We start from the raw sequence: 14,956 nt of genomic DNA, 5'->3' as shown, positions 1-14,956 counted from the left end.
AAGCAAGAATTCACAATTATAATAATTTAAAGAGACACTGTTACTTTGACCAATCAGGGCACAGTGACAGTGTCTAGTGATGGCCCAGCCTACAGCAAGGTATACCCACCAACCCACATTCCCATACCCGCTGCAGAAGTCCTGGTAAACCTCAGTGTCAGAGCATACCTGGCTGGATGACGTCACTGCCTCTCCCCATGGCCAGAACACAGTCACACGGGGAAGATCACATGCTCCCTCATACCTGAATCCAAGCTCTGGTACAGGGACAGATGACAGATCACAGGGGCAGCAAAGCAGTAGATTGGGGAGTATAACTTTTTTTGTAGTCACCCAGTCATAAACGATTCTCTTTAAACACAATCGGCAGTTATTACTCCTTTACTTCGGCTTTTATAAAGCAGTCATACATACTTTCTAGCACCAAGTCGATTCCATATAGCAGATGCAGATAACCTTTGGCTCCTGAACTACAAATCCCAGCAGACTGGAGGCAGTGGTATAACAACAGCAGCAGACATGCCAGAGTTTTATATTTCTAGATACTTCTATATAAAAAAGGCTCTTATTATGTTTCAAGCAGCAGGAATGAAAATGTATGAAATGTGCAGAACATGTTTGCATGGCAGACAAGACTGAAAGGCTTTCTCACTGGTGATACCTGATAAAATATATACAGTTTCTTTGGAAATGTTTAAAATGATTATTAATAAAGAGCACCTGTTGCCTACACACTGTAAAGAGAACCATTTTGTGGGTTCAACCACTGTTTAGGAGAATGTGGCCTTGGATCAGAGATGGATAAAGGAAGAACGGGGCCACAGACAAGGTAGCAGCTTTGCTTTCCCTGCCCCATCCCTTTGACTGACACTGTTAAAGAGACACTGTCACCTTGCCTGTACTCATCGTACCAGCACTCCTGCTTAGCTCCGGCCTACGCTGGAGCCTGATCTGATATGTTGGATGGTGTCAGATGCTAAGGCAAGCGATGATATCACTGCTCCAGTCATGTGATAATTGCTTGCGTATAGAAATTGGCTACTAGTCCCAAGCACTGTCAAGTGGGATTAGGTCACATGCTCCCCAATATTCAGCTGTACCAGGAATTGTTGAGGGCTGTGATGGAGGCCATATCTGTAAAGAAGCACTGGTAAGGTGAATACAACTGGCAAAGGGTCTTTACAAATGTACTGTTACTTTGCCTTGAATAGGTAAGGTGACAGTGCCTCTTTAATGCCCAACTCTGGTGAAGTATATAAAATGTATCCTTTGCAGTGGGGCTGTGCCTACAATTGCTTGTTTAGGTCTAGGGGAACAATAAAAAGAAATAAACGTACCCAATCCTCTGCCCCCTCACCCAAAGCTAGACTGGTCCACGCAGCTTCTGCAATCCCATGCTCTAGTGGTCGAGGGTCCTGACATCATCAAGACCAGGGCAGGGTCCATAGTCCTGCTTTAGATGTGAAGATTCAAAGGGACAGTCCACCAGAGGGTTGTGAAGGAGTGTGGTCTGCCAGGAGAACACAGGATCCGGTATGAAAAATGGTTTCTCCTCTCCCCTGGACAAAACAAGCAGGCAACTTGTGTGGCAAGTGTGGGCACAGCCCCGCTGAAAGGGATGAGCTTTTTTTTCTGCCCGGAGTTAAACTTTAGGGAGTGCAATACGCAGAGAGAAGTCAACTAATTTGCATTGTCTGTAATGGCATGGTTCCCTCAGATACCAACTGCCTACAACTCCATCCTCACTTTTAGAAGTGGAAGGCAGGTGCACAGCTTAGGGCAGTAGTCTCCAAATTGCGTCCCTTTGCTTGCTTTTATCCAGCCATATAGGGCATTTTTTTTCAGCAACAGTGGGACATAATTTCTGTCATTGACAATGGGGCACTACCCCTCCCACTGACGCCAATGATGGGGCACTACCCCTCCCACTGACGCCAATGATGGGGCACTATTCTTCCCACTGACGTCATTGATAGGACACTATCCCCCCCCATGACACCAATGATGGGGCACTATCCCCACACCCACAATGACACCAATGATGGGGCACTATTCCCCCCAATGACACCAATAATGGGGCACTATTCCTCCCAGGGACACCAATGATGGGGCACTATTCCTCCCACTGACATCAGCGAAGTGACACTATTCCTCCCACTGACATCAATGATGGGGCATTATTCTTCCCACTGAAATCAATGATGGGACACTACCCCTCCCACTGACACCAATGATGGGGCACTATTCCTCCCACTGACGTCAATGATGGGGCACTATTCCTCCCACTGACATCAGCGATGTGACACTATTCCTCCCACTGACATCAATGATGGTGCACTATTCTTCCCACTGAAATCAACGATGGGGCACTATCCCTCCCACTGACACCAATGATGGGACACTATTCCCCCCCCCCACTGACATCAATGATGGGGCAATATTCCCCCCACTGACATCAATGATGGGACACTATTCTTCCCACCGACGTCAATGATGGGGCACTATTCCTCCCATGATGTCAATGATAGGACACTATTTTTCCCACTTAAATTATGGGACACCATCCCTCCCACTGACACCAATGATGGGACACTATTCCCCCCCCTGACACCAATGATGGGGCACTATTCCCCTCACGGACGTCAACGATGGGGCACTATTCCTCCTACTGACACCAAATGATGGGGTACTATTCCCCCACTGACGTCAATGATGGGGCACTACTCTGCCTACCAATTCAAACAATGAGGCACTATTCCTCTCACCAACGTCAAGGATGGGGCACTATTCCTCTCAACAATGTCAACAATGGGGCACGATTCCTCTCAACGACGTCAACGATGGGGCACGATTCCTCTCAACGACGTCAATGATGGGGCACGATTCCTCCTACCGAAGTCAATGATGGAGCACGATTCCTCCCACTAGTACCAAAGGCATTGTTTATTCCCACTGACAGCATGACATTTTCTACTCTCAATGTTCACAGTCTGCACCCCCTAAAGTTTAAAGGACAGTAAACTGGCCCTTTGTTTAGAAAGTTTGGAGACCCCTGGTTTAAAACAGCTGCCCTATCCCCCTAGTTTATAGCTGGAGCATGAGGGTTGTAGCAGGGCCCAGGTAACATCTACTGGGCCCTATATTCCCATCTAGGTTGCCATGAGGATAAATCGGCTTTGTCTTGGATATATCGCCAGGACTTGTTGACTCAAGTGGCTGCATTCTTAAGATTTGACAAAATTGCCTCTGTAGTGTCAAGCAACAGTTTATACCTTCCTTACTTCCAGCTAATGAGAACATACAAGTGGCCTATACAGCCTACAGGAAAATAAGTAATAGAAAATCATACATGCAAATCATCATCCAAATATTGTGTCCATTCTGCAGAATAAAAACCCAGAGTTGTGGCAGAACACCAGAATTGTGGTGCAGTTCCTGCTTCTGTGCTTGGAGTCAGGTGTTGGTCCCGTGCTGTGCTAGCACATAATACACGTGCTCTGTTTGGCATCACGACTCGGTCCCTAAACAGAGATAGTACAACTGCGTTTAGTGCAAGTAAACAGCCATTATATAACAGTAGAAAGGACAGTGTACACAAAAGTGAATCAATGTTACATACAAGGTACGAGAAGCCCCAAAAAAAAAAAATGGAAATGTTTTAACACTTACCTGTTGTATTGGGTGCAAAATCCTATGTGTGTCGGTCAGAGCACTGGAGGAAAAAATATTTAAAGATTTCTTTTTAAACTGGGGTTTTAGTTTGAGTAGATGGAGCTGGTCTATTGGTACCTTGTATTTTATAAGAAGTCAACCCAGAGGAAGAGCAACAATACTGGTATTACTTTAGAAAAAAAAAAAAAAAAGTAAAACAAAAATAAAATGGAGAAGTAAAAAATAAAAATAGGCTTGTTCACTAAAAGCTTGCAAAACCAAAAGGTTACGTGCAAAACAACACACGCCAAACAATTCACTTTACTGTAGTCACATCATTAAAAAGTGGAACTGCAGCCAACGCTTTTTTTTTTAAACTTTAGACAAGTTGGGAAAGGTTAGAACCTCGGTCAGGTTAACTGTTTCCCCACTGGACAGAGCAGCCCGGATCCTCCTCTTCTCAGGTTCCCCGCCGGAGGTCCCAGCCCCTCCCTCCTGTTGGGTGCCCCCACAGCAAGCAGCTTGCTATGGGGGCACCTGAGCAGGAGTGCTCCTGAGCCATGGCTCTGCATGTTCATTCACACACAGAGCCACGGCTTGGCCCTGCCACCTCCCTCTCTTGACTGACTGCAGTGGGAGCCAATGGTTCAACCCACTGGCTCCTATCAGGTGCCCCCACAGCAAGCAGCTTGCTATGGGGGCACCTGAGCAGGAGTGCTCCAGAGCCCTGGGTCTGCATGTTCATTCAGACACAGAGCCATGGCTTGGCCCTGCCTCCTCCCTCTCCTGACTGGCTCTCTGGCTGTGACTGAGCAGCCCGGATCCTCCTCTTCTCAGGTTCCCCGCCGGAGGTCCCAGGCCCTCCCTCCTGTCGGGTGCCCCCACAGCAAGCAGCTTGCTATGGGGGCACCTAAGCAGGAGTGCTCCCGAGCCATGGCTCTGCATGTTCATTCACACAGAGAGCCATGGCTTGGCCCTGCCTCCTCCCTCTCCTGACTGGCTCTCTGGCTGTGACTGACAGCAGCGGGAGCCAATGGCTCCCGCTGCTGCCTCAGCCAATCAGGAGTGAGAGGCTCCGGAGAACAGAGGTTCTCCTGGACATCGCTGGATCACGATGGGGCTCAAGTACGTGTTAGGGGGGGCTGCTACACAAAGAAGGTTTTTTACATTTATACACAGAATGCATGAAGGTAAAAAAATCGCCTTTAGAACCACTTTAATATAGAATGCAAGGCTGTACCTCCCCAGCAATAAATGCATTCTATTTCTACATGCAGCTAATGTAAGAACCTAAATTTGACTTGGCATTTGCCTTACATATTTCCATGTACAAAAAAATCTCAGACTGCGAGAGGCAGGTAAAGGATACGATGGGAACTAATCAGGCATTTTGAGGTGCACGTGTCAACAAGAAACGTGTTTGCAGGTGAAGAAGTCAAGAGGGGTGAACTGCAGCTCTTTCACGATTCAGTTACAGGCTGAGGGCAGAGGGGTGATCAAGTTGTATTGCTTAACCACTTCAGCTCTCAGGAAGGTTTCACCCCCTTCATAATCAGGGTTTTTTTTTTTTTTGCTATTTGGCCCTGCACTACTTTAACTAGCAATTGCACGGTCATGCAACACTGTACCTACATGAAATTTATATCATATTTTTTTCACACAAATAGAGCTTTCTTTTGGTGGTGTTTGATCAAACATCAAAAAAGAAAAAAGACCAAAAACGTTGAAAAAAAAAACCCCCCACAAAATTTATTTTCAATTTTCAGCTACAAAACCTATCCGATAAAAAAAAAGTAAAATCTGCTGCATGTCTTTGGTTATAAAAAAATCCCAATAAGTGTATATGAATTGGTTTGTGCGAAAGATAGTGTTTATAGACTACAGTACATATACTGGAATTTTTATTTGTTTTATACTGGTAATGACGGTGATCAACAAATAATAGTGGGGCTGTGAAAGTGAGAACGGCAATCTGACACTGATGCTGGGTGGGAACTGACTAAATGACACGGACATCTCCAGTGACACTAATACAGTGATCAGTGCTGATACTATACACTGTCACTGGCTGGGAAAGGGTTTAACATCTAGGGACAATCAAAGGATTAACTGTGTGCCTAACAATGTGTAATGTATGGAATATGTGCTGCTTTTATTATTATTATACAGTATTTATAAAGCGCCAATGGTTCGCTCAGCGCTGTACATTACAAAGGGGGACAGAACATGTGACAGAACAATACCAATACAATGCAAAACATGAGGGGATCGAGGGCCCTGCTCTTTCGAGCTTAGAATCTAGGAGGGAGGGAATAGGGGCATAGGAGGAGATAGCTGTGGGGGATGGAGTGTTAGGAAGAGTGGAGGAGGTCGGCAGGTTAGCAGGGGGTGGGGTAGGCTTCCCTGAAGAGATGGGTTTTCAGGGTGCGCCTAAAGGAGAGGAGAGTAGGTGATAATCTGATGGGTTGGGGCAGGGAGTTCCAGAGGATGGGTGACACCCTGGAGAAGTCCTGGAGGCGGGCATGGGAGGAGGAGACCAGGGAACTAGAGAAAAGGAGGTCTTGTGAGGAGCGCAGTGTGCGTGTTGGGTGGTACTTGGATATTAGGTCAGTGATGTAGTTCGGGGCAGTATGGTGGACAGCTTTGTACGTCAGTGTTAGGATTTTGAATTTGATCCATTGCGCAATCGGAAGCCAGTGGAGGGATTGGCAGAGGGGGGTGGCGGAGATGGAGCGGTTGGAAAGGTGAATGAGTCTGGCAGCCGTATTCAGGATGGACTGAAGCGGGGATAGCCAGCGGCGAGGCAGGCCAGTGAGGAGGGAGTTGCAGTAGTCGAGTCGTGATATGATGAGGGAGTGGATGAGCTGTTTAGTGGTTTCTGGGGTTAGGAACGTGCGGATTTTGGCGATGTTGCGGAGGTGGAGTCTGCACGAGTTTGTTAAAGATTGGACTTGGGGCTGGAAGGATAGGTTGGAGTCCAGAATGACACCAAGTACTCTGGCCTGTGGGGCGGGTTTGATGGTAGTGTTGTTGGATGTGATAGAGAAGTCAATGGGGGGTGGGGTCCGGGCTGGGGGGAAGACAAGAAACTCGGTTTTGGAGAGGTTCAGTTTAAGGAAGTGGAGCGACATCCAGTCTGATATGTCGCTCAGCAGGTGTGTGATTTGGGCGGAGAGTTTTATCCCCCTGCTTTGCAGGGAAAAAAAAAACAAAACAAAACAGCAACATTGCTGCCGTCCATTCACAACCCTGTGTTGTTTGCCAACACAGGGCTTTGAACGGTCATTCGCTAAGATGATCAGGTGATTGGGTTGTGCTGTAACAAATGACCGCACAGAATGGGCAGTGGACGTGTGCCCCCCTACCTGGGGCTGCTCTGCCGCAGTAAAACTGTGGTAGGTGGTCTGCAAGTAATTAAAGTGGAACTTAAACCTCCTATCACTGAACAGCAGAAGACAGAGCCATCTTATCCTCTTGAAGCTGCCATGGTGCCGTATACATGATCAGTTATTTAAGGGCTTGAAAGGTTGGTTCAGAATGTCAGGAGGCACAATGGCAACTGTGACAGTTATCACTAGAGCTACGCCTTGAACATATCAAACACTTTTTGTTGGTAAAATATTCAATCTGTTGGTTTAGAACTTTAGTTCAGCAGAACAAATGTCAGGTCACAAACCTGGCTGTACAGTTTTGGTGGGGCTATGAAAATCCCAGGACAGAATTACAAATCAATTGACATGTACAGGGTGCAGCAACATAACTTCCTTTTTTCAAAATGCAATAAAACCCATTTTATGAATCAGAATTGTTTTTATTGTCTTTAATAATGTAGGTACATATCTAAAGTTCTGTTTCACAGTTTTGAAAATCATATCAGGTAGGTGACGCCCCCCATTGTCCATACACTGAATAAGTGAATTCAGACCGGTATGTGAACATGTTGAAGGAATTTGTTTTTCCACGACTTGATGAATTGGACTTAGGGGACATTTGGTTCCAACAGGACGGAGCAACGGCTCACACTTCAAGAGCATCAATGGCTGTTTTAAGGAACACTTCCCAGAGCGCCTCATCTCAATAAGGGGCGATTTGGAGTGGCCAGCCCGCTCCCCCAATTTGGCCCCTTGCGACTTTTTTTTGTGGGTTTTTTTTAAATCCCACGTTTATGTAAACCGTCCAAGGACCCTACAAGACCTGAAGGCCAACATCCGCGCAGAAATTGCCAACATACCCGCTGCTATGCTGGTAAGGGTCATGAAAAACGCCAGAAATCGGCTTATTCAGTGTATGGACAATGGGGGGCGTCACCTACCTGATATAATTTTCAAAACTGTTTAAAACAGAACTTTAGATACGTACCTACATTATTAAAGACAATAAAAACAATTCTGATTCATAAAATGGGTTTTATTGCGTTTTGAAAAAAGGCAGTTATGTTGCTGCACCCTGTATATCAGCCCCCTTTCATGTTCATATGTACCTTCTGGTTTGTCTGGAGGTCATCTTAAAAGGGCATGAATTACTGTACTTTACATATTACTGCTTCCCCTGACTGTATAAGGGCTCATGTACACTGCAGCTGATAAACTCGAGTTTAGGAGCTGTTCAGCGTTTTTTTTTCAGCAATATAGTCAACATAGTCAATTACAGGCATTTGAGTTTACAGTCATTTTTTTGAACGCGGAAAACTTGTGCTCAGCAGTCGTTTTTATCAGCGTTTCAAACGCAAAACGCCTGTAAATGCGGCAAATCGCGTTTATAAGCTTTTTTTTTAACTCTTCCAGTTCCCGAAGCTGTCCAGAGCCTTTTTTCATCATGAAAAATGCATGCAAAGAGTTTTCAAGGTACTCAGATGGACAAAACACTGAACACAGGATGTTCCTACCAAGCTTGTCACACATTGTAATGACCAATTCACACCTCAGATCTCTCCCACCCTTGGAAACAAAAGATATGTTAATGACCATTCACACCTCAAATTCCTCATGCAGACCCCCTGCCAGGTGACCTTAATGACTCCCTCCACCAGACACCTTCCCACCCTTGGAAACAAAAGAAATGTTAATGAGCAACTCACACCTAAGCTAATCTCAACACCTACTGCTGTCTCTGCTTCTACTCTCTGTATTTCTCTGAAACAGTCTGAAATAGTTAATAATTTACCACTTTTCAGAGTGCATTCTGGGCATTTGGGAGGTTCTCCTGAGGTTATCTTTAAAAAACTCTTCTAAACGCAAACGCCCATAAACGCGTTATGCAAACACGGCTAAACAGACGTTTTTTAACCTACGTTTTCCAGCAGTCAGTTTCCATCGTTCAGAAGTGTCCTGTGTACATGGGGCCTAAGGGTTGGTTCAGATTTGCTTTCAAATTTTGTCTGAATCCAAAAGGCCCCGGTACTTTCTAAATCATTGTGCCATGAAGCAAAATGTCACCCCTTCAAGTAGCATACCTTTAGGCCACCCATGGTTTACTTAATCCCCATCCATAGAACAGTCTAATTGCCACCATCCTGGGTATAATCCAGAATGGATGGACAGCTGCGGTGATGAAAGACATCACATGTGAAAGTCACATGTCTGGGGTCCCTCTCCCACCAGGGGCGGACTGAGCATTTGGAAACTCGGGCGCTGCCCGAGGTCAGTAGGAGGCCCCATGAGATGCCCCTGGTACCTTTTTCATAGGCTTTTTTGAGTTTGGGCAAGGACACAGGGGCCCCATGATCCCCTATTGCCCAGGGGCCCCATGAGCTGTCAGTCCGCCCCTGTCTCCCACCCCCCATCACAGCAATGATGAGGTCACAGGAAGGAGGAAAATGTATTACCTGCTCTTTTCTACACAAAAGGAGTATGGAGTTAAAACCTTGTTCACGCACGTTCCCCCATCCCTCCTGTGCAGACGCAATGCATTAGGGGATATGTAGTTTTATCCCAGGTACTGAACTGCAGTGCCTGATCATATGTCTACAGCCAGAAAAACAATTCTTTTGAATTCAACTTTGAAATGTCACAGTAGAAGGGGTAAGTAATGTTTTCAGGAATACGACCTTGCAGATGTTGATTTACATTACTATTACGTTTATTCACTTGTCAAGGGTAAACTAACCCTTTAAATCTATAATTATGTGGGTGTATCTTCTGTGCCTGAAAGTGGTTGTAAATGCCTGCACCTATGCATGAAGGTCATAACCTTCTGTGTGCAACAGCCCCCCCCCCGCCCCCAATACTAGTCCCATTACGATCCAGTGATGTGTACGAGAGCCTTGACTCTCCGAGGACTCTCCCTCCTCTGTCAATTACAGCCATTGAGCAAAGAGAGGGGGAGATGCTGAGCCGCAGCTCTGTGTGCGAATGGAGCAGTGTCTCTGGAGCGAGCTTTCTTGGGTGCCGCCCCCAGTAAGCTGTTTGCTCTGGGGGTACTTGACAGGTGGGAGGGGCCAGGAGCGCCAGCAGGGGACTTGAAAAAAGGAGGATCGGGGCTGCTCTGTGCAAAACCACTGCACAGAGCAGAGAAGTATAACATGTTTGTTATTTTTTTTTATTTATTTTTTTTTAAGATGCCTTTAATATCACTTGAACTATATTGTAAACAAAATGTTTCTTTGATTTAAGAGGAACATTAATTGTGCTGACCGCTTGTTGTTGTCGTCTGTATTCTTCTTCACTAGCTGACAAAGCTCGGGCTAGAGCCAAGTCTTCTTCTTCCTGATTGCTGAAAGATAAAAGCATTGATACAAAAGAGCAGTAAGACACAGAAGAACACCATTTGCTTTAAGTGATCACTGAGAGCCCATTTATTCAGGGAAATATATCACAGCCTCTAAGGATGGTCTCCTCTGAGACACTTCTCTTTGTTAGAGTGTACTCATACTAGGGGCCGTTTAACGAAACTGCGCCAGAGTTTGATTCTCCCCCTCCCCTGCTGGTCTGGAATCACATTGGATTCTATGGAAATGTTCCATACTCCCCTGCTAACCATACCAGCAATCCCTATTTCACTACACAGTCCACTATAGAGAGAACTGGGCTTCGGCACGGTTTGCACTCACACTGCCCAAATGACAGAAAAATATATTTTAAAAATATTCTTCCCAAACATATTGACATATATTTAAAATACCACAACTTTGGCCGTATTCAACAGACATATACATGTATGTATATAGATAGATATATACACACACTGTATGCTGAAATGCGTTTTTTATATATTACAAAAAATATTAAAAATATTTTTTAAAATACATTTTCAGATATACTGTATGTAAGTACAGTTAATCTACATATTTAGAATGCATTTACAAATAAATGTAAAAATATATGTTACATATACACATTTTTAATATATGAAAAATATATATTAATTAAATATATTCTTCTGATTTTTTTTTAACATATAAAAGTCATTTTAACAAATATTTGTAAATGCATTCCAAATATGTAGATTAAATCTACTTTTAAAGACATACAGTATATCTGAAAATGTATTTTTAAAAATATTTTTGTAATACATAAAAAACGCATGTCAACATACAGTGTGTGTATATGTATCTATCTATATACATACATGTATGTCTCTCTCAGAGAGATTATATATATATATATATATATATATATATATATATATATATATATCAGAGAGACAAATATAATCGACATATATTTGAAATACTACAATTTTGGCCGTATTCTATATATATATATATATTGAATACGGCCAAAATTGTAGTATTTCAAATATATGTCAATATATTCGGGAAGAAAGTTTTTAAAATATATTTAAAATATATTTTTTCTTCCATGTGGGTGCAGCAAACCGTACCAGATCACAAGTGAACTGCACCCGGGACCACCACTTTCAAGTGATCTCAGGCACAGTTCAGACGACTAACACTACATAAACGAACCGACCCAAGGGTATAATCCTCGCCTGGGACCAGTTCAGAGTGCTAGTATGAGTCGGAGTTCCGCCTGAATAATACAGCCTTAAAAGCAGAAGACAAAGAGCCCAACTGCAGCCCTCCAATGTACTATACTAATTCCCAACACTTTGAAATTCCAAGCAGTCTAGGCTTTCCTTCCTCATGATTAGTGGCAACTCCTTTCTGCTGGATCATGCATTTCAGTTGTGCAAACATTGGGAGCAGAGAGACAGAGGGGATGCACGGTTTTATGAAAGTTTGTTTTCTGTGAAGCTGATGAAGAAGAGCGTTGGGACAGATTAGAGGGAAAAAATGTGATGAACTTAATCTCCTAAAATGGTTTTGGAAGGCAGAGCACTGCCTAGGTGGCTTCTTACCAGACAATACTGGAGATTCAATCTGTGATATTTACCTTTACAATAGAAGATTTTTGTAAAATCTGCTTTGTGGACTAGTTTATAAAGCCATCCATAGGACTCTGCATGTTAATTAGAATTTAGGACTGTTTTGTGTAGTAAATAATAAGATCCTCTGCATTTGATTCAAGATATGTACAATATTCTATCCCTTCGCTGAAACATATTTAAACCTCATTCTGCATAGCTGCCAAATACAGAGCCACTTTGCATTGCAAGACTCAAAAATTCTCCTAAATGATTGTTCCAATCTACTCATATCATCTATGGTCAACACTGTAATGTGGTCATAAGGCATAGAAGATATTTTATAATTGACTCTATTCATGCTGCATAACCGGTACACTTATGTTAATGAGTTTGTGTTAATTTCAAGCGGGTTTTGCATTCCCATATCAATTTATAGAAATGCAGGTCAGAGTGAGCTCAATTGCAGGTCAATCACACCTGCGAATGAATTCCAAATGATCTCAAAACTGATGACATCATTAAAAGCCCATCCACACAGGCCCTTAGGTTGACCATACACATAGCGATTTTTTTTTAATTACATATTCAAGTGCGAACAATTGCAAACAAGCAATTCATCATCAATTAAACTAGTGAACAATACAGTGGTACCGGTCTATACTTTGCAATAGACAGACAATTGAAAGAAAAAATACAACCTGCTAGTTATAAATGTAACTGATTAAAAAATGCACATTAAATTGATTTGAAATACAATCAGTTCTCTAGCACAGCATTTCTCAACCTTTTTTCAGTCAAGGCACCCTTTAAAATGATGAACAGTCCTGAGGCACCCTTTAAAATGATGAATGGTCTTGAGGAACCCCATTCTAAAATGGGGTGCCTCAAGACTGTTCATCATTTTAAAATGGCAATCAGTTCTCTGTCACAGTGTTGCTCAACCTTTTTTCAGTCAAGGCACCCTTTAAAGTTATGAACAGTCTTGAGGCACCCCATTCTAAAATGTGAAAAACTATTCTAATAGTTTTATATAACGCAGCGACATCCACGCATGTAGGACACCCAACATTAGAGGTGATTTATTCTTCCAAAGCAAATACACGTTTGCACACTGGTACTGACTAGTATTCCAATGTTTCTCTTCTCCCTCACTGAGCTAATGTGACCCCAGCACTGACGGAGAGGGGCGGGGGAGCATCAAACTAGGATGCTGTGCAGGCAGGTGTCATCCTCCTTATCAACTGATGATGTCATTGGTTGTCAGGATGCCGGTGGCTAGAAGGTTGTAATGGTGCACAATGAAAACCTGTGGCTTTGTATAACTAAAAGGCCGGCTTGTTCCACCCACTGGCTTGTATATAAGTTTTGGGCAATTTTTAGACATTTTGCCAAGGCACCCCTGAAGAAACTTCAAGGCACCCTGGTTGAGAAAGGCTGCTCTAGCATACACACATATACTTGTTAGATCAATCAAAGGTGATCAATAAAAAGTTGATTAATTTGGCAGAATCAAAACTAACCAAGAGCTCAGGTCTTTAAAGTGCAATCATTTGATCAGTATATTTGCACTGAATGATGGATTGAAATATCACACTAATAAGTGATCAGCAATGATAGTTGTGCTGTTCTGACATAAAGAAACTGCATGCTCTTATCCAGTGGTGTATTTAGGTTTTGTACTGCCCTAGGCAACACAAAAATTGGGCGCCCCCCACGGAGAGAGCCTGACATTGACCAACAACGGCCACCTCCCACCTGAGAGAACCTTCCACTAACATCCCCCCCCCCCCCCAGCTCACCTTCACAGCTCCGGACATCCCCGGGAACGAGAGTTGGGCTCTCCGTACACCATCAAGCAGCCCCTCTCGGATCCCACCTGGTCCCCATGCCGCATGTATCCCTTCTTCCAGGGGGTGGTGCTGCCCCCCTGAAAAATGCTGCCCTAGGCAAATGCCTTGTTTTCCTTGTGGTAAATACACCCCTGCTCTTATCCTGCTACGCAGATCAGAAAACATCAAATAACTGAGTATGGGTCACCAAAACCCCTTCTATCCTTAGATAGCTACAGAATGACCTCACTCTTCCACCAGCACAACCTTTTACCATACCTTTGCTGCGGAGGTGTGTTCTGTGCAGAGTCTGCTAGCGACATTTCCAAAGCCCTCTGTAAGGCTTCCTCCTCCGTCTGACAAAAAAGAAAAAAGGTGTTCAAGGCGTGACAGATATACAGCTCATCCACTCCCTCATCATATCACGACTCGACTACTGCAACTCCATCCTCACTGGCCTGCCTCGCCGCTGGCTATCTCCGCTTCAGTCCATCCTGAATACGGCTGCCAGACTCATTCACCTTTCCAACCGCTCCATCTCCGCCACCCCCCTCTGCCAATCCCTCCACTGGCTTCCGATTGCGCAACGGATCAAATTCAAAATCCTAACACTGACGTACAAAGCTGTCCACCATACTGCCCCGAACTACATCACTGACCTAATATCCAAGTACCGCCCAGCACGCACACTCCGCTCCTCACAAGACCTCCTTCTCTCTAGTTCCCTGGTCTCCTCCTCCCATGCCCGCCTCCAGGACTTCTCCAGGGTGTCACCCATCCTCTGGAACTCCATGCCCCAACCCATCAGATTATCACCTACTCTCCTCTCCTTTAGGCGCACCCTGAAAACCCATCTCTTCAGGGAAGCCTACCCCACCCCCTGCTAACTTGACCGACCTCCTCCACTCTTCCTAACACTCCATCCCCCACAGCTATCTCCTCCTGTGCCACCATCCCCTCCCTCCTAGATTGTAAGCTCGAAAGAGCAGGGCCCTCAATCCCCTCATGTTTTGCATTGTATTGGTATTGTTCTGTCACATGTTCTGTCCCCCTTTGTAATGTACAGCGCTGAGCGAACTATTGGCGCTTTATAAATACTGTATAATAATAATATTGCTTGTTGTTAAAGCAAACACCACGGGGAGGAATACAAGGTAAGAGCAAGGTAT

General features: G+C 44.3%; 1 protein-coding gene across 2 annotated transcripts in view; it reads right to left on the bottom strand.

Moving 5' to 3' along the window:
* Positions 1–365: 365 nt before the first annotated feature.
* Positions 366–14,956, bottom strand: part of ZFAND2B (zinc finger AN1-type containing 2B) — a 32,058-nt gene continuing 17,467 nt past the window's right edge. Inside the window, exons 8-11 of one of the 2 annotated variants that reach the window (XM_089657701.1) lie at positions 14,067–14,143; positions 10,284–10,362; positions 3,670–3,712; positions 366–3,521 (exon numbers count right to left, since the gene is read on the bottom strand). In XM_089657701.1, coding sequence (XP_089513827.1) covers positions 3,692–3,712; positions 10,284–10,362; positions 14,067–14,143 — 177 coding nt within the window. In that variant the 3' untranslated portion in view covers positions 366–3,521; positions 3,670–3,691. The remainder of the gene's footprint in view (positions 3,522–3,669; positions 3,713–10,283; positions 10,363–14,066; positions 14,144–14,956) is intronic. The other variant, XM_089657700.1, reaches the window with a different exon arrangement.

Source organism: Staurois parvus, unplaced genomic scaffold (assembly GCF_062004578.1).
Source record: "Staurois parvus isolate SC_StPar_1 unplaced genomic scaffold, SC_StPar_1.0 ptg001022l, whole genome shotgun sequence".
Taxonomy (NCBI): domain Eukaryota; kingdom Metazoa; phylum Chordata; class Amphibia; order Anura; family Ranidae; genus Staurois; species Staurois parvus.
Note: the sequence above shows the minus strand (reverse complement) of the source record. Positions and strands in the feature narration are given on the sequence as shown.